Source organism: Leptonychotes weddellii, chromosome 1 (genome assembly GCF_054177405.1).
Source record: "Leptonychotes weddellii isolate Sample4059 chromosome 1, ASM5417740v2, whole genome shotgun sequence".
Taxonomy (NCBI): domain Eukaryota; kingdom Metazoa; phylum Chordata; class Mammalia; order Carnivora; family Phocidae; genus Leptonychotes; species Leptonychotes weddellii.
Genome location: NC_138369.1, coordinates 179,308,069 through 179,333,596, shown reverse-complemented (window position 1 = coordinate 179,333,596; position 25,528 = coordinate 179,308,069). Strand labels below are relative to the sequence as shown.

The following is a 25,528-nucleotide window of genomic DNA, read 5'->3' as shown; positions in this document are numbered from 1 at the left end:
ACTTCCAGAGATTGGTTTACACAGCAGTGTGAATGTACTTAACACTACTGAACTGTACACTTAAAATAGTTAATTTGCTAAATTAATGTGTATTTTACCCATAATTAAAAATTTTTAGAAAAAGAAAACTTCTGTATGACAAAAATGCAGTAAATAATGGTTAAAAGACAAGTGACGAAATGGGAGAAAACTTTTACAAATTAAAAACTTAATATCCATAATAGCTTCTATTAATCAGTAAAACCATCCAAATTAAAAAATGTGTCAAGGACTTTAACAGGTAATTCATAGACGAAATGTTCAGTAGTCATTTCATTTTATAAAATGAAAAATGAAAGAATTTGTCATAGTAATAATGATAGAAATACAAATTAAAAGAAGCACATTTTATCTGCCATCTTTCTAGAAACTAAGAAGATTCATTAAGTGTGCAGTCACACTTGTCCATTTTTGGTGAAAGTGTAAATTGTGCTTTTTAGGAAAGCAATTTGAAATTATCAAAATGTAATACATTCATATCCTTTGCTCTTGTAATTCTACTTCTAGGAATCTAGCTTAAATAGTATTATATTTGCACATATGCAGAATAATACCTTGCTCCCAGACATTTATTGCAACTTTATTTGTAAGAGCAAAATTTGGGGAAAAACTTCAATGCCCACTAATAGGGGAATAGTTAAATTATGATAGTATGGAATATTTTTCTTTTTTTTCTTAATTTAGTTATGGAGCTTTAAAATAGAAAGTAATTTATATCTATATGTTCTGACGTAGAAAGGTCTAAAATGTAAGTGGCAAGTAATACAGTAGTATATTTAAAGTGATCTCATTATGTAAATACATAAACACATTAATAATAAATAAAAACATAAATACATAAACATAAAATTCAAGTATATATATGACATCTATGAATATCAATTCGTAGAAAGGACACAACTAGTACTGTTTAAATGAATCAGTTGACTCTTAAAGAGAATATAATCATCATATATTGTTGTATAATTTTTAAAAATTATACATGGGGGTGAAGTTATATATGCTTATGTTAAAAACTAGAAGCCTTTCATCATCCAGAACCAGCAACTCTCAATCTCTTCATTGTTTCCTTTTTTTTCTATAGGTATTTTATATAGTGGCATTATTAGTCTTTTTGAATATTCTGAAGGAATTTTCTGAAACCACTGCATGTTTAGGATAAATATAATTCATACTTTTCCTTTTCTTTAAACAGTTTTTTCCCACTAACGGAAGGTAATATGCATACCATTCAAAGTCTATGTCCATTTTTGTCAAAAGAAGACAAGAAAGAATTCATTGCTCAATGTATACCTCCCCTTTTGGCCTGGACTAAGGAAGATCTTTGCAGTACTAATGGTTAGTGCTTGATAATAAATATTTCTTTACTTTAATTATTGCTTGAGATAAAAGAAGTGGTTCTTAATATCTAAATCCAAATCTAGCAGAGATAAATTGAATTGCAGCTGATTTATTCCTAGTTTATACTTTTGCTACATAACAAGTTGGCAGTCAATAGGATGAGTGTCGTTGGAGAGTGACTGTTACCATTTTGTAGTACAGAAATGCTACAGCCTTAAGGGAAGATTAAAACCTCAACTGTCCTTTCATTATTTATTTCCATCCATAGCATTTTTAGCTATGCTTAATTTCTCCGTAGTCAACCAATGACTGAACATCTAGAGGTAACAGAATAATTTTTGTTGTATTTTAAACCTTTTTGGACACTCTGTACTCTTATTAGTTCATTTGTTTATTAATAAACACTTACTGAACATGGCTCTTTGGCAGTTCCTTTGGTAGAGAGGACAGGCATAGAGTTATATCGTGATAACCGATGTATCAGAAACATGTCCTGTGTGTCAGAGCAGCAGAAATGGAGTTTCCCTACTCTGCTTTGAGGCATCAATGGTGATTTCACAAAGAAAAATTTAACTGTGTGATGAAGGATATTTTTCCATATGGCTATAGTTGGGGATGGGCATATGGATATAGTTGGGGACAGACAACATGAAAGAGTGTAGAGAGTTCAGTTTGGCTGGCATTTAAAGTAGAAGGTTGGGGACAAAGGGTGTAAGATGCACAGGTAGCTGGATTTTGAGAAAGGGTAGGGGAAAGGCCTTATGTAGGTTAAGGAATTTGGACTTTAAGAGGTAGGCAGTAAGGAGCTATTGGCTCAAATTAGGTAGGAGAGTTGTAAGACTGTCTCATTAGAAAGATATTTTGAGGGGCGCCTGGGTGGCTCAGTCGGTTGGGCGGCTGCCTTCGGCTCAGGCCCTGATCCCAGGGTCCTGGGATCGAGTCCCGCATCGGGCTCCCTGCTCTGAGGGGAGCCTGCTTCTCCCACTCCATCTGCCTGCTTCTTTGCCTACTTGTGCTCTCTCTCTATCTCTCTGTCAAATAAATAAATAAAATCTTTAAAAAAAAAAAAGGAAAGATATTTTGATAACTGAAGGGTGGATATGAGGGAAGAGAGATTGGGGGTAGAAGACAGATAGGAAGCTATTGGAATGTCTTTATTTTTTAAAATTTTTACTTTATTTATTTTTGGGGGGGGAGGGGCAGAGAATCTTAAGCAGGCTCCATGATGGCAGTACTCAGTCTCCCAACCCTGAGATCATGACCTGAGCTGAAATCAAAGAGTTGGACGCTTAATTGACTGAGCCACCCAAATGCCCCTGGAATAATCTTAATGAGAGATAAACAGAGCTTAAATCAAGGCATAGATGGAAGAGAGAAGTAGGAAATGAAAGAGGTTACGGAAATAGAGTTGGTGTGGCTCTGTGATTCTATTTCTGAATTGCGTAGAAGAAAATACCAATAGGCTTTATAGAGAACCTTTAAAGGAGACTTGAAGGTTAGGAGGAAGTAGGCAAGGGGTATACAGGGAGCCAATGTTAAATTAAGGTGGCTATGGGTTATTACTCAAATGGAGATTGTCTATCGACTGGATGGAAATACTACTTTCCAAGCCCATGTCATGTAGGTAGTAGTATAATCTGTAAATGAGCATAAGCTTGTCCAGGCAGAGTGAAGAGTGAGAAGAATATCAAGGGAACGCCAGTACATAGATACAAGGGGTATGTGGGTGGGGGAGAGTTGAGAATAAGGACTAAAGATAAAAGCAGAGGAGTTTTAGGTAGTATTCATCCCCTGTGTTAAATATCACAGAAGGTCAAATAAATTTCAGGACTGAAAAGTGTCCATTAACTTTAGCATTATTGGAATGAAGAGTGGTGAGAAAATGGAGGCAGATAGTTTGTTCTAAGTGTTTGGTGAAAAGGGATGTAGAAAAGTGAGAGCCAGAGATGAATTTAAGGTCAGAGGGAAAATTGGTGTTGCAGGGGAGAAAGAGGAGGAGTAGAAGATAGAGAAACTGGTGATAGCTCCCACTGAGGAGATGAGAGGGATGGAATCTACTTAGAAGATACTAACCTCGTGTAGGTTACTCCTCTTCTGAGAGGAGTTCGGAGAGGTGTAGGATGGATGCAGATGTGAATAAAGAGGGTAGGGAACTTGATGTGTTCCTTACTAATAAGCTTTGCATCTCTTTGAGCTAGATCATTTAGTGAGTAGAAACTGGATTGCAGATTTTAAGAAGGATAGTGAAAGTTTGAAGTAGTGGAAGAAGAATACGCCTATCAACAAACATTTGTCAAGAAGAATTACCCTATGGCACCCAAAGCCAGCCGATGTCAAAAATAAATTATTGTGGCATTAAGCTTTATAGTTTTGTTCACTGACAGAGTTAGACTATAGGATCAGGCAGGGATTTGCAGTTTTGGAATGAGGATGCAGTTGAACTGGCTGTGCATAGAGGAGAGGAGGACCTAATGGGAGTGCAGGTGGTTTCTCCAGGACGCATTATAACTGAAGGATGGCCAAGGGAAAGAAGGGGCAGGAGACAAGGCTGCAGTGTCACACAGCTGTGTGCAGTCACACAGACCACGGGTTCCTAGCTGTGTGGAGGCTCTACAGGAGGAGGAATGTTTTTGAGATATGACAAGTAATTTTGCTCTTTCAACCAAAGTAATGAAATAGAATTAGCTAACAAATAGTTTTTAGTATATAGTTGTTAGAAAATCTATTGTTTCTGATTACACTTGAGCTCAGCCTATTCTATTTTGCCAGGAAGATTAAAAAAAAATTATTCCTCTGCCTTTAAAGGACGTTAAATACATTATACATTTTTTTTCTTTATTCCTCAGTTTCCTTTTACCTAAGGATAAAAACCCAAGTCCTTAGTTTGGCCTGTTGGACATTTTACAATCTTACTGCAACTGATCTCTCCAGTTTTACTTTTTGCTTCCATCCTGGACCAGGCAATGCTAAATCTTCATGATTTTTGAACATTATATACTTTTTTTTCAGTTTTATTGAAAAATTATTGACATACATCACTGTATAAGTTTCAGGTGTACAACACGATGGTTTGATTTATATATATATTGTGAGGTGATTACCACGATAGGTGCAGCTCACATCCATATTCTCATGTAGATGCAATAAGAAGAAAAGCAAAAGGAAAAAAATTCCTTCTGATGAGAACTCAGGATTAACTTTTACCAGCTTTCCTATATATTATATAGTAGTGTTAGCGTAGTCATCATGTTGTACATTACATCCTTAGTACTTATTTATCTTATAACTGGAAGCTTGTGACTGTAATCCTTCCTCCAAGCCCCGCCCTCCCCCATCCTCCCTTCTGGTAACCACAGTCTAATCTCTTTTTCTGTGAGTTTGGGTTTGATTTGGTATGGTTTGGTTTGGTTCCACGTATGAGTGAGATTATACAGTATTTGTCTTTGACTTATTCACTTTAGCATAATGTCTTCAAGGTCCATCCATGTTGTCACAAATGGTAGGATATCCTTTCTTTTATGGCTGTGAATAGTACTCCATTCTATGTATATACCACAACTTCTTTTCCATTTCATTCATTGATGGACACTTGGGTTGTTTCCATGTCTTGGCTATTATAAATAATATTGCTATGAACATGAGGGTGCAGATATCTTTTGGAGTTAATGTTTTTGTTTCCTTTGGCTATACATTGACCTTTGAACAACATGGGTTTGAATTGTGTGGGTCCCCTTATATGCAGATTTTTTTCAATAAATACAGTACTATAAATGTATTTTCCTTATGATTTTCTTTAAAAATTTTTTTTTTTTTAAGATTTTATTTATTTATCAGAGAGAGAGAGACAGAGGCAGGCAGAGGGAGAAGCAGTCCGCCTGCTGAGCAAGGAGCCCGATGTGGGACTCGATCCCAGGACTCTGGGATCATGACCTGAGCCGAAGGCAGACGCTTAACCGACTGAGCCACCCAGGCATCCCCCTTATGATTTTCTTGACATTTTCTTTTTTCTAACTTACTTTATTATAAGACTATAGTTAATACACATGTGTTAACTGTCAGTGTAATTGGTAAGGCTTCCAGTCAACAGTAGGCTGTTAGTAGTGAAGTTTGTGGGGAGTCAGAAGTTATATGCAGATTTTCAAGTGCATGGGTTGGGGGGGTTGGTGCCCCTAACCTCCACATTATTTGAGGTTTGTATTCTCAGAAATGGAATTACTGGATCATACGGTAGTTCTATTTTTAATTTTTTGAGGACATCCATACTGTTTCCCGTAGTGGCTGTGCCATTTTACAGTCCCACCAACAGGGCACGAGGGTTCCATTTTCTTCACAGCCATGCCAGAATTTGTTATATCTTATCTTTTTTGATGGCCCTTCTGATAAGTGTGAGATAATACTTCATTATAGTTTTAATTTTCATTTCCCTAATGACTAGTGATGTTGAGTATCATTTTATATATCTGTTGGCCTTAGGAATATTTTCTTTGGAAAAATGTGTATTCAGGCCCTTTGCCCTTTTTTAAATTGGGCTATTTGGTTTTTTGCTATTAAGTTGTATGAGTTCTTTATATATTTTGGATATTAATCCCTTATTGGATATATGGTTTGCAAATATTTTTCCCATTCTGTAGGTTGTCTTTTCACTTTGTTGATGATTTATTTTGCTGTGCAGAAACTTTTTAGTCTGATGTAGTCCCACTTGTTTATTTTTTATTTTACTTGTACTGTAGGAGTCATATCCAAAAATTAATTACCAGGGTGCATGTCAAGAGCTTCATTCCTGTGTTTTCCTCTAGGAATTTCATAGTTTTATATATTTAAATCTTTAATTGCTTTTGAGTTAATTTTTGCAAGTGATGTAAGATATGGGGCCAGTTTTATTATTTTACATGTGAATAGCCAATTATCCCAGCATCATTTATTGAAGAGACTGTCTTTCTCTATTTAGTATTCTTGAATATCTTGTCAAATATTAGTTGATCATATTTTGGGCTCTCAATTCTGTTTCATTGGTCTGTTTGTTTTTATGACCTATTATACTGTCTTGATGACTATAATAGCTTTATTGTATAGCATGACATCAGAAGTGTGATGCCTCCTGCTTTGTTCTTCTTTTGCAGGATTTCTTCGGCTATTCAGGGTCTTTTGTGGTTCTATATACGTTTTTAGAGTGTTTTTTCTACTTCTGTAAAAAATGCCAGTGGAATCTTGAATAGGGATTGCATTGAATCTATGGATGGCTTTTGGTAGTATTGATATTTTAACAATATTAATTCTTCCAGTCCACAAACATGGAATACCTTTCTATTTATTTGTGTCTTTGATGTCTTTCATTAATGTCTTGTAGTTTTCAATGTAGAGATCTTTCATTTTCTTAAATTCCTAAGTATTTTGTTTTTGATGCTATTGTAAAATGGGATGGATTTTTTTTTCCAGAAAATTTGTTGCTATTGTATAGAAATGTTACTGATTTTTTTATGTTTTGTATGTTAATTTTGTATCTTGCAACTTGACTGAATTCACTGATCTAATACTTTTTTTGTTTGAGTCTTTAGGATTTTCTATATATTATATCATGTCATCTGTAAAGAGACAATTTTACTTCCTCCTTTCCAGTTCTGGTACCTTTTATTTCTCTTTCTTGCTTGGTTGTTTTAGCTAGGACTTCTAGTACTATGTTGAACAGGAGTGATGAGAGCAGGCATTGTTGTCTTGTTCCTAATCTTAGAGGAGAAGCTTTCAGCCTTTCAGCATTGAGTATGATGTTAGCTGTGGGCTTGTCATTTATGGCCTTTATTATAGTGCAGTATGTTATTTCTACACCTAATCTGTTAAAAGTTTTCATTATGAATGGACGTTGAATTTTGTCAAATGCTTTTCTCTGTACTGAGATGATCATATGATTCTTTTCTTTCATTTTATTAATGTGATGTATCACATTGATTTGTGTTTATTGAGCCATCTTTGCATTCCAGGGATAAATCCCACCACTCATCGTGAATGATCCTTTTAATGTACTGCTGTATTCAGTTTGCTAGTATTTTATCGAGAATTTTTCATCTATATTCTTCAGGGCATTTGCCTGTAGTTTTCTTTTCTAGTAGTGTCTTTTTGTCTTTTTCTGGTTTTGGTATCAGGATAACGCTGGCCTGGTAAAAACAGTTTGGGAGTGTTCCCTCCTCTTCAGTTTTTTGGAAGAGTTTAAGAAAGATTAGTGTTGATTCTTTTTTAAATATTTGGTGAAATTCACCAGTCAAGCCATCTGGCCCTGGGCTTTTCTTCATTAGGAGATTTTTCATTAGTGATTTAGTTTCCTTGTTAGTAATTGGTCTATTCAGATTTTGTTTCTTCCTGATTCAGTATTGGTAAGTTGTATGTTTCTAAGAGTTTTTCTGCTTCTTGTAGGTTGTCCAGTTTGTTGGCATATAGTTTTTCAACAGTAGCCTCTTATGATCCTTTGAATTACTGTGATACCAGTTGTAATGTCTCCTTTTTCATTTTCAATTTTGTTGGTATGAGTCCTTTCTCTTTTTTTATTCCTTTGGTTAGCCTAGCTAAGGGTTTGTTGGTTTTGTTTCTTCAAAAACCAGCTCTTAGTTTGTTTAATCTTACTATTTTTCTGTTCACTGTTTCATTTATTTCTGCTCTAATCTTTATTTTTTTCTTTCTTCTGACTTTGGGTTCATTTTGTTCTTTTGCTAGTTCCTTAAGGCAAAGAGGTAGGTAGTTTATTTGGAGATCTTTTTTGCTTCTTAATGTAGGCATTTATTGCTATGAACTTCCCTGTTAGAACTACATTTGCTGCATCCCACAAGTTCTGGTATGTTGTGTCCATTTTTGTTTATCTCAAAAAAGTTTTAGTTCCCCTTTAATTTCTTTGATCCATTGGTTGTTTAGGAGAGTGTTAATATCCATATGAATTTTTAAGTTTTCCTCTTGTTATTAATTTCCAGTTTCATGCCATTGTGGTCAGAGAAAGTATTTGATATGATTTCAGTTTTTTTGAATTTGCTAAGATTGTTTTGTGGTCCAATCTATGGTTTATCTTAGAAAGTGGTCCTTATGCGCTTGAGAAGAATGTGTATTGTGCTGTTATTGGTTAGAATGGAAGCATAAATGTTCTAAATATTATCAACGTAGAAATATAAGCTGTAATTTTGTTATAAGTAAATACATATATATTAGTTAGGATATAGGAGTATGTTTTCTTCTGTTTATATCTGTTAGGTCATTTGATCTATAGTATGTTTAAGTCCACTGGTTACTTACTGATTCTTTGAATAATCTATCTTCATTGTTAAAAGTGCAGTTAAAAGTCTCCAACTATTACTGCATTACTATTTCTCCTTTTAACTCTGTTAGTTTTTGCTTTATATATATATACTTAAATATATATTTGCTCCAATGTTGGATGTATAAATATTTACAATTGTAATATCTTTTTGATATATTGAACTTTTATCATTATATTATAACCATCTTTGTCTCTTTTTACCATTTTTAAAGTCTGTTTTGTTTACGTAAAGACACATCTCATTTTATTGCATTTTGCTTTGTTGCATTTTGCAGATACTATGTTTTTTTCTTTTTAATAAATTGAAAATTTATGGCAATTCTGTATCAAGCAAGTTTGTCAGCGCCATTTTTCCAACAGCACTTGTTTACTTCATGTTTTTATATTTTGGTAATTCTTGCAAACTTTTTCAGTATTGTATTTTTTTCTGGTGATATGTGAGCAGTGATCTTTGATATTACTGTTGTAATTGTTTAGGGGTGCCATAGGCTATGCCCATGTAAGTTAGCTAACTTAATTGATAAGTTGTGGTGTGTTCTGACTGTTCTACCAACTGGCCATCCCCCTGTCTGTCTCCCTTTCCTTGGGCTTGCCTAGTGCAGGCCAATTAATAATCCTACAATGACCTCTATGTTTTCAAGTGAAAGGAAGAGTCACATGTCTCACATTTTAAATCAAAGGCTAGAAATGATTAAGCTTAGTGAGAAAGTCATGTTGAAAATGAAGATAGTTCTGAAAGCTAGGCCTGTCACACCAGACAGCTAAGTTGTGAATGCAAAGGAAAAGTTCTTGAGGAAATGAAAAGTGTTCTCCATTGAACACATAAATGATAAGAAAGAAAAACAGCCAAGCTACTGATGTGGAGAAGTTTTAGTGGTTTGGATAGAAGATCAAACCAGCTATAACATTCCCTTTAGGTCCTAACTTTTTTCAGTTCTAAGAAGGCTAAACGAGGTAAAGAAGCTTCAGAAGAAAAGTTTGAAGCTAGGAGAGGTTGACTCATGAGGTTTAAGGAAAGAAGCCATCTCTATAACATAACAGTGCAAGGTGAAGCAGTCAGTGCTGCACAGAAGCTATAGCAAGTTATCCAGAAGATCTGGCTAAGGTAATTAATGAAAGTGACTACACCAATGGCAAGTTTTCAGTGTAGATGAAACAGCCTTCTGCTGAAAGATGCCATTTAAGATTTTCGTAGCTAGAGGAAGAAGTCAATGGCTGGCTTCAAAGAACAAGCTGATTCTCTTGTTAGGGGCTAATGCAGCCGGTGACTTTAAATTGGAGTCACTGCTCATTTACCATTGTTGTTGCAGTTTACATTTTTTTAACATTATATAACCAATAGCAGATTTTTGTAGTTATGGTTATTTTTACTAATTTTTTTTTTAGATTTTTAAATTTTATTTTAGAGTAAGCATACACGTGGGAGGAGGGGCAGAGGGAGAGAATCCTAAGCAGACTCCCTGCTGAGCTCAGAGTTTGATGCGGGGCTCAGTCCCACTACCCATGAGACCATGACTCAAGCCGAAACCAAAAGTCAGACGCCCAACCGACTGAGTCACCCAGGCACCCTGTATTTTTACTATATTAAGAAAATATATTTTTTATTTATTTATTTTTAGAAAGAGAAAGTGAATGCACATATGTCCATGAGCGGCAGGGTAGGGGCAGAGAGAAAGGGAGAGAGAGAATCTTAAAGGAGTCACCATGCTCAGCACAGAGCCCAGTGTGGGGCTTGATCTCATGACCCTGAGGTCATGACCTGAGCCAAAATCAAGAGTCGGAGGCTTAACTGACTGAGCCTCCCAGGTGCCCCTAATTTTACTATATTTTTTAAAAACTTTAAACTAGAGTTGTAAGTGAATTATGTACCACTACTATCATATTCCAGAATCCAACTATGACTATATATTTACCATTACCAATGAGATTTACAATATCTTTTTATGTTTTTATGTAGCTAACTAGTATTCTTTTATTTCCACTCAAAGAACTCCCTTTAGCATTTTCTGTAAGGCAGGTCTGGTGGTAATGAACTCCCTTAGCTTTTGTTTTGCCCAGGAAAGTTTTTGTCCCATTCTCTCCTGGCCTGAAAAGTTTCTGTTGAGAAATTTGCTGATACTCTTATGGAGGTTCCCATGTATATAACTTACTGCTTGTACTGCTCTTAAAATTCTTTGTCTTTGACTTTTGACAATTTAATTATGACTCAGTGTAGCCTTATTCACATTCACTTTATTCACAAATAATTATCCTTATGGATCTGGATGTCCATTTCTCTCTACAGGTTCGGGAGGTTTTCAGCCATTATTGTTTTAAATATACTTTCTGTTAGTTTCTCTTTCTGGAATTACCATAATGTGAATTTTTTTTTATTGTGTTCCATAATTCCCATAGGCTTTCTTCTTTTTTCTTTTTGCTCCGGTGTCCTATCCTCAAGGTCTCTGATTCTTCTGCATCGTTGAGTCTACTTTTGAAACGGTTGAATTCAGTTCAGTTACTGTATTTTTCAACTCCAGAATTTCTGTTTGTTTGTTTGTTTTTTTTTTAAGGATTTTATTTATTTATTTGACAGAGAGAGACACAGCGAGAGAGGGAACACAAGCAGGGGGAATGGGAGAGGGAGAAGCAGGCTTCCCGCCGAGCAGGGAGCCCGATGTGGGGCTTGATCCCAGGACCCTGGGATCATGACCTGAGCCGAAGGCAGACGCTTAACGACTGAGCCACCCAGGCGCCCCCTCTGTTTGTTTTTTTTGATGGTCGCAGTTTTCTTATCAAGCTTTGCATTTTGTTCATGCATTGTTCCTAATTTTGTTTAGCTTCTTTTCTTCGAGTTTGCTAAACTTCTTTTAAGAGAATTATTCTGAATTCTTTGACAGTTTATAGGTTTTCATGTCTTTAGGATCAATTATTAGAGCTTTACTAGTTTCCTTTGGGTGTCATATTTATCTGATTATTTGTGATCCTTTATTCCTTACGTTGGTATCTGCACATTCGATTATGCTCCTCTTCCAAACACTAATAATTTATAGGTTTGTTTTGCAGAGATAGTTCTTTACCAGTCAGCTCAGTTTGGGTTTTTAGGTGTGTCTGCTGGTAATGTCCTTGTGCAAGTAGGGCCTGCTATTACAGTCTGTTTTTGGGCAAAGCTGAGCTCTGAGGAAGCAGGGCTGGTGGGGTCAGGGGGAGGCTAACATTTGGAGAAGACTGCTAGCTTGGTGCTGCAGTTGCCTGGATTCTCTGGTCAGACTCACTAGATAGTTAGGACTGGGTACTATATTCATCAGTGGATTGGGCTATGAATTAGCTTCTCTGCCCTGCCAGGGCAACAGGATAGATTCCAGAATCTATACAGCTCATTGTTTGGGGACCTGAATTGGCAAGAGTGTGCACAGAATTCCCTTGACAGGTGATGCTCCACAGATGGGGGAAGCCACGGGTTGTGCTCACCATTCAAGTGCCGCTGGACACAGGGCTGTTGGATGGACTGTGGAGCTTCCTGTGTGCTCTGGTTATTTAGGTTCCCTGGTCAGACTAGCTAAAGGTTGTATTCGATGATGAGTGGGGCTACAAATTAGATTTCCTGCCTGGGCACAGTGGCAGAAAGAGGTCTAAAGCCAGTAAAGCTCTATATTGTCTAAACTCAAGCAGAACTGCATCCCAAATTCCTTGACTGAACAGGGCCACCGGTTTTGGTCTGCAGACTATCAGCTGTGCCCGCCCACCTCGGTTGTAGTGCTGCTGTGCTATAGAGCTTTCAGGAATTTTTGCGAGCCCTTTTGGTCGGATGGGCTGGAAGACTCTCCACAATGTGTGGGGCTATGTCTCAGCTCCCTTGCCTGGGTGGGAGGAGGAGGGACCAGGAGTGACCCTCAGCTTTATCTGTGAATTAATCACTCTGCCCGTGTGGAGCCGGGGAAGCCCCAATGCATGGCTTTGCTCTGGGGTGATCAGTCCCACTCAGCCACCTCTTGGCTTGAGTGCCATGGGGCCACACAGCTTTCAGGGATTGTCTCCAGCCCTTCTGGTCTGATGGGGTGGAAGATGCTCCACAGTGTGTGTTGGGGGGGGTGGGGAGGGGGGAGCTGTGGCTCAGCTCCTTACCCTGGGAGTGGGTAATACCACTGGGCTTTAGGGCTGTCAGAACTCCTCCTTTAAGAATCAGAATCAGGCACATCTGCACCCTGCTGTGTTCACTGGTCAGTGTGCCCCTGGCTTGGTTCTGCAGATAAGCAAAGCCACTGGTTGGGATTCTGCTGGGCACTGCAGATATGAACTTGGTCTGCCAAGATCCGTGTGCTGGTTGTTACAAGCGCTTCATCCATTCTTTGTCAGAGTCCCAGTGGCTGAGCCCTGCAAATTTCCCAGCAGTCCTAGTGCTGTGAGATCAGAGTAGGAGCTCCCACAAAGGGACTCACAATAATGGGTGTGTGTGTGCTGGTTTCCCCCCTGGGTTCTCTTTTCCTACTGAAGGAACCAGAGTCTCAGGGGAGACCTCTCCACATGGTGCTGCACTGTCCTGGGGAGGACAGTGCAGTCAGTGGATAGCTGCTTCTCTTACCTTCCTAATGCGTCTGTCTTGATCTCAGTGATGTAGCGGGTATTTCAGCCTGACCCCTGTAGAAGTCTCAGTGATGTCTTGTTCTTGAATAATTGTTAGTTGTTTTTCTTGTGAGGGGGAGCAAAGCTAAGAACAACCTATGTCGCCATCTTGGTGATGTCTCTCCTATTCTACACTTTTTTACCACTTTGTGCCTTAGCTAGAGTGCCCCTTTGCTACTCTCGCAGACTTGTTTATCTTTTTTTTTTTTTAAAGATTTTATTTATTTATTTGAGAGAGAGAGAATGAGAGAGAGCACATGAGAGGGGGGAGGGCCAGAGGGAGAAGCAGACTCCCTGCCGAGCAGGGAGCCCGATGCGGGACTCGATCCAGGGACTCCAAGATCATGACCCGAGCCGAAGGCAGCCGCCCAACCAACTGAGCCACGGAGGCGCCCCGACTTGTTTATCTTTTGATAAATCCCGGTTCAAATGCCAGCTTTGAGAAGCCCTTCCTTCCTTCCTTCCTTCAGATTGATTCATTTATTTCAGAGAGCGAGTGAGTGGGGGAAGAGACAGAAGGAGAGAATATCCAAGCAGACTCCTGCTGAACGTGGAACCCAACTCAGGGCTTGATCGCACGAGCCATGAGTTCAGGACCTGAGCCAAAACCAAGAGTCACATGCCCAACCGACTGAGCCACCCAGGCGCCCCTGATAAGCCTCTTCTGACACAACCTAGATGGAGATAGTTGTTTCCTTTTCTAGGCTCCCATTCTTTGTCCACATTATATTGTAATTTGTTTTTAAGTCTGCTAGTACTGCTGGATGAGTCCCTTCAGGGACTGGATTTTGTTCATCTTTCCCCAGCATCTAACAAGGTACCTGGTATTCATTATTTATTCATCTTCATTTAGTCAGTCAAAATAAATGTCTGTATCTCAGGCATTGTACTAGGAGGAAGTATACAGTGATAAGTAAAACGGACGAGGTTCCTTCATGGAGCTTACTTTCTGTTGAGGAGATAACAATAAATAAGTAACAAACATTAGTGCTGTAAAGGCAACAAACACATGATAATTAAGAACAGAGAAATGCAGAGGGCTGTATTTCATATATGTGGGAGTTACATAGAGTGGAGGCAATACTAAAGCTGAGTATTGAAGGATAAGAAGGAACCAGGGATTCTAAAGAGTGGTGAGCCTATGAGAGCTTTTCAGACATAGTACATGCCTATTGAGTGAATGTATGAATTATGGAACGACATATTCTGTTTCCCATCTTTATTTAACTTTACACTCTAGCTATGTTTTTTGTATGTTTGTTTTTATTTGAGAGGTGGGTATACTGAGTGAATCCTATACTTAAGAAACCCAGAATAAAAAACAAAACAAAAAAAAACCCAGCACAGGTTAGTGTAAAGCACAATATCATTTACTCACCCCACCTGTACCTCCATCCCCACCCCCACTCCCTGTTCTGTGTTAGGTGCTTGGTATGGAGAAAGGGTTTCTGCCCTGTGGAGCTTACACACTTATTTGTTGACTCTTTCATGTAAGCCCTTTTTAGAATTCTTAACCAGGACATTTTTGGAGAAGGTTTTTGACCTATCTCAAAATAGACTTTCTTTTTTTTATAGTAGCAATACAATTTTTTTTCTGAGTTTTCATTTTTTTTTTTTGGTCTGTTGCACACAATTTAACGATATAAGAATGAGTTGGTAGTTTGCCATTCTAAAGAGTGATTGATTTTTCTTGCATTTTCTCTTTATAGTAATTACAGTGCTTACATGATTTGCACTAGAATTGCTTTTCCTCATTTCAAGTTTCATATCGAAGAAAGAAAAGAATGCTTTTTCTCTCTTAACGTTAGCATGGTCTAAGAGAATGATCATCCCTATTTTTTATCAAAAACCAGTTTTTTCAGAGAAAGCAATAATTTCTGCATCTTTAAGACAAGACTTTGGTTTAAGGCAGTATGTATAGATAGATGGGGGTGTGTATGTGTGTGCATTTTAATTTTCATTTTGAATTTTACTTTAGGAGGTTTTGGACATCTTGCCATTTTCAATTCTTGCCTGCAAACCAGAAGCATAGATGATGGGGAGCTATTACATGGTATATTAAAAATTCTAATATCCTGGAAGAAAGATCATGAAGATATTTTTCTTTTCAGTTGGTAGGTGATATTTTATACTGTGTCTCCTTCCCCCATTACAATGTGTATCCAGATTGTGTATCTTATAGTCACAATTTTGTACAGTAATAGGATAGTAAACATTTAAGCCAACCTTTCATAAGTATATCAGATTTAAAATAAAATAGTTTAATTGAATGTCCTTATCATTCTTCCATGTTTTTTTGTTTTTTTGTCTTTATCACAGTAATCTATCAGAAGTAAGTCCAGAGATACTAGGTGTAAATATAGAAATAATCCGATTCCTTTCCCTGTTTCTGAAATACTGCTCATCTCCTTTGGCAGAGAGTGAATGGGACTTCATCATGTGCTCCATGTTGGCTTGGTTGGAGGTAAATTAACCCGATGTGTCATCACCGCTGTTAAGTCTTCATGCATATCTGTATACTAGAACCAACTACTAATCTTATTCTTTACGTAATGATTGTAATTAGCTCTTTTGCAAACATTTAAACACTTTATAGATGTATTCCTCACCAGTTACTGTTTGATAGAACAGTGAAGTGATAGAGGTTTAATGTCTGCCAGTATCATTCAGTGACCAAATCTCCTGCTCTTAAAGTGTTCTCTCCATTAGCTCATTTTAATACAATATTTGTAGCACAGCCCTTGGAGATTTTATCTTTCATGATCAGTTTTTTCATCTTTTTAGCTCTTAATTAAATTATTATTAAAATGTACTGTGCCAGTAATACATTAAAGATTAAGCAAATTCAGAGGGAATTAATGCTCTTTTTATGACACAAAGCAAGCATAGTATTTGTGGGCTCTGATGGCAGCAAATCATTAGGGTTGAATTGGTCTGAATCTCTGCTTTGTTTGCTGTTAGCTGTGTGGCTTAGGGTGTTCAAACTTGACCTCCTTGAGCCTCGGTGTCCTTATTTTATTTATTTATTTATTTATTTAAAGATTTTATTTATTTTAGAGAGAGAGATTATGAGCTGGGGAGAGGGGCAAAGGGAGAAGGAGGGTGAGAATCTCAGGCAAGCTCCCTGCTAAGCACAGAGCCTGACTCAGGGCTCAGTCTCACGACCCTGAGATCCTGACCTGAGCCTAAGTTAAGAGTTGGACATTCAACCGACTGAGCCACCCTGGCGCCCCCAGTGTCCTTATTTTAAAAATAACTTAATAATACCCAATTAGGAGGGCTCCTGAGAAAATTATAAATATGTTTTTATAATTTCACTTGGTAAATGGTACTTGATATTTTCCTTCATAGTTTTAGAAATAGAGAGCATTTCAGAATAAATGGATTGATTCTAATTCTTAGTATTTAATTTTTTTAAAAGTTATTTTGATGTAAAATGTATAAATGTCTCTGAGACTCTATACTTCAACTGCTTTTTATTTTAAAATTTAGAGAACTGAGAGAGTTTTCTTTAATCCCTTGATTTGTGGTGTTCTGGTAGATGTCTGCTAACCTATTTCATTTTTGTTTCTTCAGACAACAAGTGAGAATCATGCATTGTATTCTGTTCCACTTATACAACTGTTTGCCTGTGTCAGCTGTGATTTGGCCTGTGAGCTCAGTGCTTTTTTCGATTCTGCAACTCTGGATACCATTGGCAATCTCCCTGTAAATCTAATCAGTGAATGGAAAGAATTTTTTTCCCAAGGCATCCACAGTTTGCTTTTACCTCTTTTGGTGACTGTTACAGGCAAGTGAAAGGGGAATCATAGTGGGATTCATTGCAAATGACTAGTTGAAAAATTCAAAACAAAAGCTTTGGCTGCTTAAGTCAAACACTACAGAAGAGTGAAGAAAAGAACCTGAGAGAAAGCTTGGCATCTCAGAAGCATCACATATGCTTCTGCTTTACAGACAAGAATTGAAAACTGGCAAAGTATCCAAAGACTATTACGAGTTAAAATAATAGTAATTCAGATAACCTGAATAGATTATTTATAACTCAAACTTCTCTCTTTTTTAAGGATGAGATAATAGAAGTTATGATTACTGTTTAAGATTACATTAAACGGTTTCTAGTGAGGACTGCTCTACTTTTGTCAATTTTTTACTTCATTTTCTTAAATGACGTTTAACCGTGAATCAGTCAAGTTCTGTTACTCACTTTATTTTGGGATGTGCATGTTTCTTTCCTTTTTGTCATCAGAAGAAAGTGAAGATACATCTGAAACATCCTTTCAGAATGCAGTGCTGAAGCCCATGTGTGAAACATTAACATATATCCCGAAAGACCAGCTGTTGAGTCAGAAACTCCCTTCAAGACTGGTTGCTGGCCAAAAAACAAACTTACCAGAGTATCTCCAGACTTTGTTAAATACATTGGCCCCATTACTCCTCTACAGAGCTCGGCCTGTGCAAATTGCTGTTTACCATATGCTATACAAGTAAGAATTCTTCCAATTGAATCAATGTTGTGGTGGTTCCAAAAAAAAAAAATATATATATATATTTAGTTTTAACCCTTGGTCATTAAAAAAAAAGTCAAAGTAAGAAAAAAAATAAACTCAACCATGCATTTTAATAACAGGGATGCCAGATTTTGGATCATTTAGGTCACTGTTCTCTATACATCATTTACATTTAGATAGTCCTGGCCATAGGTGATTATTTCAGAAAACAATCATTTAAAAATATACTCATTACAAAGTAAGTATTGGTCTTTCTGCTCTTGAGCATGATTTAACAATGAACAGTTTAATGTAGTATAATATATGTTCTGACTTGTAGATTGATGCCTGAATTACCACAATATGATCAGGATAATCTAAAGTCATATGGAGATGAAGAAGAAGAACCAGCCTTGTAAGTTTTTTTAATAATTTATTTTATTTAATTCTCATAATCTACCTCACTTATAATAACTTCAGAAGATGGATAGACACAAAAGCTCTGAATTTAGAGCATATATTCATTCAATAGATCTTTTAAAATCATCTGTAAGATAAAAATGAAAGAGTCCAGCCAAAAAAGATAGTTTCTCTCCTTAATTGTTCCTAAATCATATTTTCAGTTTGCTACTATTTGGCAGAACGTTCTTTGACCACACGGTAGCTGTGGAAAGAGTATATCAATTTAAATACCTGTTGAGCACCCATTTTGTGCAAAGTATTAAATGTCTAGGGGAGAATATGGTGTTTAGTAATTGTTCTTATTCATAAGGAGCTTATAATCTAGACGATATTACTCTATAATAGAAAACAGTATGTGGCAGGTGCTTTGGAAGAGGATAGATAGCATGCTGGGGGAACACAGCTGCTTGCACCAGAAGGGAAGACTTTTTCTTGAGAAAAAGACATTTATTCTGGATCTGTCAAGTTAGGTAGCACTTCAGCAGGGCAGGGAAGACCATATAAATTAAGGGAGTACCATGTGCGAAGGCGTGAATGTTCAGGATGTACTGGGGAGTGTTGAGTAGTTGCCACTTAACATATTTTTTATTGTCTGTATCTTCCTCCACTGGAATAGAAACTCTGTAAAGTCAGGAAGTTTTGTCTCTTGTTCCCGACTATATTCATAGCATTCAGAATGGTCCCTGGCCTAACGCAGACTCATGAATACTGCTCATTTAATAAAAGGATAAATATTCGATGAATATATGTAGAGTAGGTAGGGAAGGTATAGATAATGAAGGGCCTTAAAAATTACATTTTCTGGGATTTAGGGCATTATTTGGTAGAAGATGGGAAAAGTACCAGCTGATTCTGGCTATAGTATGAATCATAAATTATACAAAGAAGCACACAGAGATGGAGACCATTCTAGAAACAGTAATAGTGCATGGAGGGCAGCATGGAAATGGAGAGATACCTGAGCTGATATTTGTAAAATCCAGTGACCGTTGGTATGGAATAGAGAAGGGTTGGTAGATGGGATAGTGGTGTTGAAGGTAAAAATCCAAGGGCAGAAGCTTGAAGACCTGTGTTTATGGGCTGGGAAAAGGAAGCCACAAGGGAAGAAATGTTGCACAGGTGAAAGGAAAGAACTGAGCTACAATGTCAGAGTTTGACAGGATATACACACGTATTTCACTTTTTGAGAATCTCCTAAGTTCATCTGAAAGTATTAAGGAGTGTAGTAGTTCAGTAAAGAAGAAAATTAGGGGCGCCTGGGTGGCTCAGTCGTTAAGCGTCTGCCTTCAGCTCAGGTCTTGATCCCAGGGTCCTGGGATCGAGCCCCGCATCGGGCTCCCTGCTCGGCGGGAAGCCTGCTTCTCCCTCTCCCACTCCCCCTGCTTGTGTTCCCTCTCTCGCTGTCTCTCTCTCTGTCAAATAAATAAATAAAATCTTTAAAAAAAAAAAAGAAAATTAATTTACATTGTCATAAATTAATATGAATATTGAATTTACTTTCCTGAAAAGACATACAGTCTTATGTTTTTTACTCTTCATAGGGATCTGGTAGGACCTGGTATCGCTAACTACTAGAGCTTATATTTTATAGTATTTATCATATATATTTTAATTAATATAAATATGAAAAATATTTTACATATTTATGAATATAAAATGTGTTTTGTTTACATATGTTAATGTATTTGTAATTAAATATATTTAATTTAGCAGAATTAGCAGTTAAGATTAGCAGTTAAAGCTGAATCTGTAAAGGGGGACTTTTAAAATGGTTTTTGAAAAATAGAGAAAGATTTTTCTGAAATGCTTAAAGTGTATACATGCTGTCAATTTTTTAAGGGATAAGTTATGAAGAAAATTGTGGTGTTTAATCATTGATTCATAGGTCACCACCGGCAGCATTGATGTCTCTTCTTAGAACTCAGGAGGACTTGCTAGAAAATGTTTTGGGGTGTATTCCTGTTGGACAGATAGTAACTATTAAGCCACTGAGTGAAGACTTCTGCTATGTTCTGGGATACCTCCTCACCTGGAAATTAATACTTACTTTCTTCAAAGCTGCTTCATCTCAGGTAAATAGGTGATAACTTTTGACAGTTCTGTCATCTGTGTGTTTCTGTTACTGTTCTAAACCCTTTGTTTCCGCTCTTTTTGAAAAAAGGGGAAATGCCTCACATTTTAATCTTCCCTGGCTAACTTCAGACATTCTGCTAAATTTATATCTGTCCCTTAACTTCCTTATCCTCCCCCCGCCACACACACACACACAGTTTTTTTGAAAAGTAATCTCTGGAATATGCTTGAATCAATTTTTTTCTTACTGAATGTAGCCACCAAGTCCTTTTACTGCAGGAAACAAGATTTACATAATTTAATTTTGTGTTACTGCAGTAATAATTCCAAAGGACTTAGATCTTGCTGTTTTTGTTTTTTTTTTCCCCCTTTGGTCAATTTCTGACCCGTTTGGAAATTTTATTAATACATCATGGGGAATTTACCTTATTTAAAAATCAGTTTTTAGAGCAAGATCTATGAAATATTACTGTGTAATTCAAACTGTTATCTCAAAATGGTAAAAAATATCTTAAGATAATTATTTTGCCCAAATTATTCTAGCAGCCACTAGATGTCTCTGTTGTCTCATGTTTAGGAAGAAAGACCTCATTGTCTAGGAAGAAAGCTGGAAAAATTTCCAGGTTTTCTTTCTTTCTTTCTTTTTCTTTTTATTCTTTAGGCTGATCCCCACTTAAAAAGTTCCAATAAAATGTTGATTGAATCAGTTTAATAAACTGATGGCTTTTTAAATATAAACAGTGGCTTTTTTGACAAGTCAGTACAATAACAGTTTATTACCTCATATTTGAGGTGTGATTAAATATGGCATTCATTTCCAATGTGATTTTTCCGAATTCCTAAGTTATAATTTATGTCGTTGCTAATAACTCATACCTTGGTACAAATATATGAACATATGCATCTTTGCATTTGTATATCTAAGGGGAAGATCAAATTACAGAGGCAACGATGACCTAGATGTTTAAATTGTTTTATTTTTCTGTAGACTGGCCACTTATGTTTGTGACTTGAGCTAGTTTTATTTGCTGGTGATGTATTTCAAGAACTCCTTGTTGGGCTTTTATATTTGTTTCTTAAAATATTGTTGATCTCTTATAAATTGCAGCAAAGTGAGTCTTCCATGTGTAAGAATTTTGTTCTTATCATTTTATATTCAGAAATTTTGAAAATGGCCATGCATCACTTTTTTCATTAAACCAGAATTGGGGTGGGGCACAAAGAATTGTACAGCAGCATTAATGAGCCTGGAACTTGAACTGAATGGTGACAGTTAAACCAGAATAACTCAGTTAATAGCCTAATTAGATAAATCCTAAAGCAAACAGAATTTTTTAAAAAGCACTGTAATTGGTCCTAAATCTAGGCTTTTAAAAAACTTTTTTCTTGAAGAAAAACAACAACTCCCAGTGAATCAGATTGAACTGGAACAAAGCCATGAGCTTATGTGTGTTTCATAGCTTTACTAATATGTTTTTCACATACTATCAAATTTACTTAAAGTATACAGTTTGGTGTTTCTGCTGGATTCACAGAATTGTGTAAATATCACCACTTTCTAATTTTAGAAAACACCTGAAAAAAGAAACCTTTACCCATTTGCAGTCAGTTCCCATTTCCTCTCAAGCCTTCGAGCTCTTGGCAGCCACTATTCTGTGTTCTGACTCTATGGATTTGCCTCTTCCTGGACATTTCACATATGTAGTCTTTTGTGTCTGGCATATTTCACTTAGCATAATGTTTTCAAATTCATGCATGTTATGCCATATATCTGTATTACATTCCGTTTTATGCCCGAATAATATTTCATCGTGTGACGAGTATACTACATTTGTTTATTCATTTATCGATTGATGGACGTTTAGGTTGTTTCCACTTTTTGGTTATTGTGAATGAAGCTACTGGGAACATTGTATATGAATTTTTGGGTGGACATATATTTTCATTTCTCTTGTGTTGTACAGCTAGGAGTGGGATTTCTGGGTAATATACATGTGTTTTTAAAAGTCCGTTGATTTTTTTTTCAAGTTTTTATTTAAATTCCAGTTAGTTAACATACAGTGTAATATTAGTTTAAGGAGTAGAATTTAGTGATTAATCATTTATGTTCAACATCCAGTGCTCATCACAAGTGCCCTCCTTAATACTTATCACCCATTTAGCCCATCATCCTGCCCACCTCCCCTCTAACAACCCTCGGTTTATACTTTATAGTTGAGTGTCTTGGGGTGCCTGGGTGGCTCAGTCAGTTAAGCATCTGCCTTCTGCTCAGGTCGTGATCCTGGAGTCCTGGGATCAAGCCCTGGGATGTAGTCCTGGGATCGAGCCCTGCATTGAGCTCCCTGCTCAGCCGGGAGTCTTCTCGTCCGTTTCCCTCTGCCCTGCTCGTGCGCTCTCTCTCAAATAAATAAATAAAAAATCTTAAAAACGACAACAAAAAATAAAACAATTCTGCAGTTTCCCATTTAAAAAAAGTTTCTTATGGTTTGCCTCTCTTTCTTTTTCCCCTATGTTCATCAGTTTTCTTTCTTAAATTCCACATTTGAGTGAGATCATATGGTATTTGTCTTTCTCTGACTTACTTTGCTTAGCATTATACTCTGTAGCTTAATCTGTGTTGTTGCAAATGGCAAGATTTCATTCTTGATGGCTGAGTAATATTCCATTGTATATATACCACATCTTCTTTATCCGTTCATCAGTTGATGGACATTTGGGCTCTTTCCATAATTTGGCTATTGTTGATAATGCTGCTATAAGCATCACGGTGTATAACCCTTCGAATCTGTATTTTTATATCTTTTGAGTAAATACCAGTAGTGCTGGATCGTGGGGTAGTTCTATTTTGTTTTTTTTTAATGAAATGCAACAGTACTTTAATTAGTTCAGTGCTACAGGTCAGTTGATCTGTGTCACCCACACCAGATCTATTTTTCTGTAAAGATTACCTGACATTTGTTGTTGTTACTGTTTTTTAGTAGGCTCTATGCCCAGCGTGGGGCTTGAACTCACAACCCTTAGATCAAGGATTGTGAGTTCTACTGACTGAGCCAGCCAGTCATCGCAGGGTAGTTCTATATTTAACTTTTTTGAGGAACCTCCATACTGTTTTCCAGAGTGGCTGCACCAGTTGCATTCGCACCAGCAGTGCAAGAGGGTTCCTTTTTTTGCACAGCCTCGCCAACACTTATTTCTTGTGTTTTTGATTTTTGCCATCCTGACAGGTGTGAGATGGTATGTCATTAGTTTTGATTTGCATTTCCCTGATGATGAGTGATGTTGGTAATCTTTTTTTGTGTCTGTTGGCCATCTGAATGTCTTTGGAAAAATGTCTATTCATGTCTTCTGCCTATTTTTTAACTGGATTATTTTTGGTTTTTGGGTGTTCTTATAAGTTCTTTATATATTTTGGATACTAACCTTTATCAAAAAAAATCCATTGATATGTATCATTAGCTTTTTAAAATTCTACTTCCAACTTTTTTTTTTTTAATTCAGATTTACAGAGGAGGTAGAGGAGTAATTCAATGAAAAGTCATGTACCCTTTTCCTAGAGTCACAAATTTTTAAATGTTGCTACCTTTGAAGATTTATTTATTTTTGGAGAGAGAGAGAGAGAGCGCAGCGGGGAGAGGGAGAGGAAGAGAGAATCTCATGCAGACTCCCCACTGAGCATGGAGCCTGACGTGGGACTCAGTCTCATGACCCTGAGATCATGACTTGAGCCAAAACCAAGTCGGACGCCCAACCAACTGAGCAACCCAGGCACCCTAGTGTTGGTACCTTTGTACGTGTTTTCTCTATATTTACTTTCTTTGTATTTCCTTTTTCTCTGCTCATCTATTTGAAAGTTGCAGATGCATGAATACTTTTACGAAAAGTATTTAAACATATATCTCCTAAGAACAAGGACATGTATTGATATAGTTATTATACTCAAATTTAATTTTAATGCAATAATCTAATTTGTATTCAAATAATTTTGGTTGTCCCTGTAATGTCCTTTATAGTTTTATTCCTTCTCTATTGAGGATTTGATCAAGGATCATGTTTGCATCATGTTTGTCATATTTCTTTAACCCATAATTTCCCTACCTGTCTTTTCTTTATTGTCATTCAGGTTGGTTATTTTGTAGACTCTGTTAGGATTTGAATTTGTCTGATTGTTTCCTCATGATGAGTTTCTGGTTGATTTTCAGCGAGAGTACTTACTGCACTTGGTGATGTGTCCTCAGTGTGTCACCTCAGGAAGCACAGAATGTCAATGTGTCCTTTATTGGTGATACAAAGTTTGGTTACTTGGAAAGGTAGTGTCCTCCAGATTTCTCCATTGTTAGGTGCTTTGATCAACATATTTTAAAAATAAATTCCATATCCTATGGCTTGATACTTGTATGTGAGCATTTGTAGTGTTCAGAAAATGGTGTCTTGCACCAAGAGGAGATACATGCTTTAGTGGGAAGAATAATTTTAAAACCGGTACATATACCAAAGAGTTGCAAAGTAAATGTGAACACAGGAAAACTGGGTTATTGAGGAATGAGTTCTGAAGCACACAGATGCCTTTAGTGCACCGAGTGGTGCCAGATTTTCCTATTTCTTAGAATTTTAATCCCCGTATGGTTAACATACAGTGTTGTATTAGTTCCAGGTGTACAATATAGTGATTATATAATTCTGTACATCACCCAGTGCTCATCACAAGTGCCCTCCTTAATCCCCATCACCTATTTCACACCCCCCCACCCACCTCCCCTCTGGGAACCATCAGTTTGTTCTCTATAGTTAAGAGTCTGTTTTTTGGTTGTTTGTGGCTTTTTTTTTTTCTTTTGTTTCTTAAATTCCACATATGAGTGAAATCATATGGTATTTGTCTTTCTCTCACTGACTTATTTTACAAGATTTTCCTATTTTTAAAAAAGGAACCAGAAATCCATATATTTTTGGAAGATTTATTTATTTTGAGAGAGAGAGAGCACACTCATGGGAATGGGGATAGGGGCAAAGGGAGGGAATCTTCAGACAGACTCCCCACTGAGTGGGAGCCTGACACAGGGCTTAATCCTATGACCCATGAGATCATGACCTGAGCCAAAACCAAGAGTCGGACACTTACCCGACTGAGCTGCCCAGGCGCAGCCAGAAATCCATATTTTTGAGTGAAATCCTGCTTTACAAAACAAGACCCCAAGACATTTTGGACTACTAGTTTGTGCTCTCTTTTTCTTTTTTT

At 36.9% G+C, this 25,528-nt stretch overlaps 1 protein-coding gene across 2 annotated transcripts in view; it reads left to right on the top strand.

Annotated features, from left to right (window-relative positions):
* The window catches only part of LTN1 (listerin E3 ubiquitin protein ligase 1), a 73,015-nt gene that overhangs the window by 31,315 nt on the left and 16,172 nt on the right, over positions 1-25,528 (top strand). The window contains exons 19-25 of one of the 2 annotated variants that reach the window (XM_031038455.2): positions 1,235-1,377; positions 15,252-15,387; positions 15,593-15,737; positions 16,850-17,063; positions 17,523-17,757; positions 18,101-18,175; positions 20,108-20,294. In XM_031038455.2, the coding sequence (XP_030894315.2) occupies positions 1,235-1,377; positions 15,252-15,387; positions 15,593-15,737; positions 16,850-17,063; positions 17,523-17,757; positions 18,101-18,175; positions 20,108-20,294 (1,135 nt within the window). Of the gene's footprint in view, positions 1-1,234; positions 1,378-15,251; positions 15,388-15,592; positions 15,738-16,849; positions 17,064-17,519; positions 17,758-18,100; positions 18,176-20,107; positions 20,295-25,528 lie in introns of both variants that reach the window. The other variant, XM_006742730.3, reaches the window with a different exon arrangement.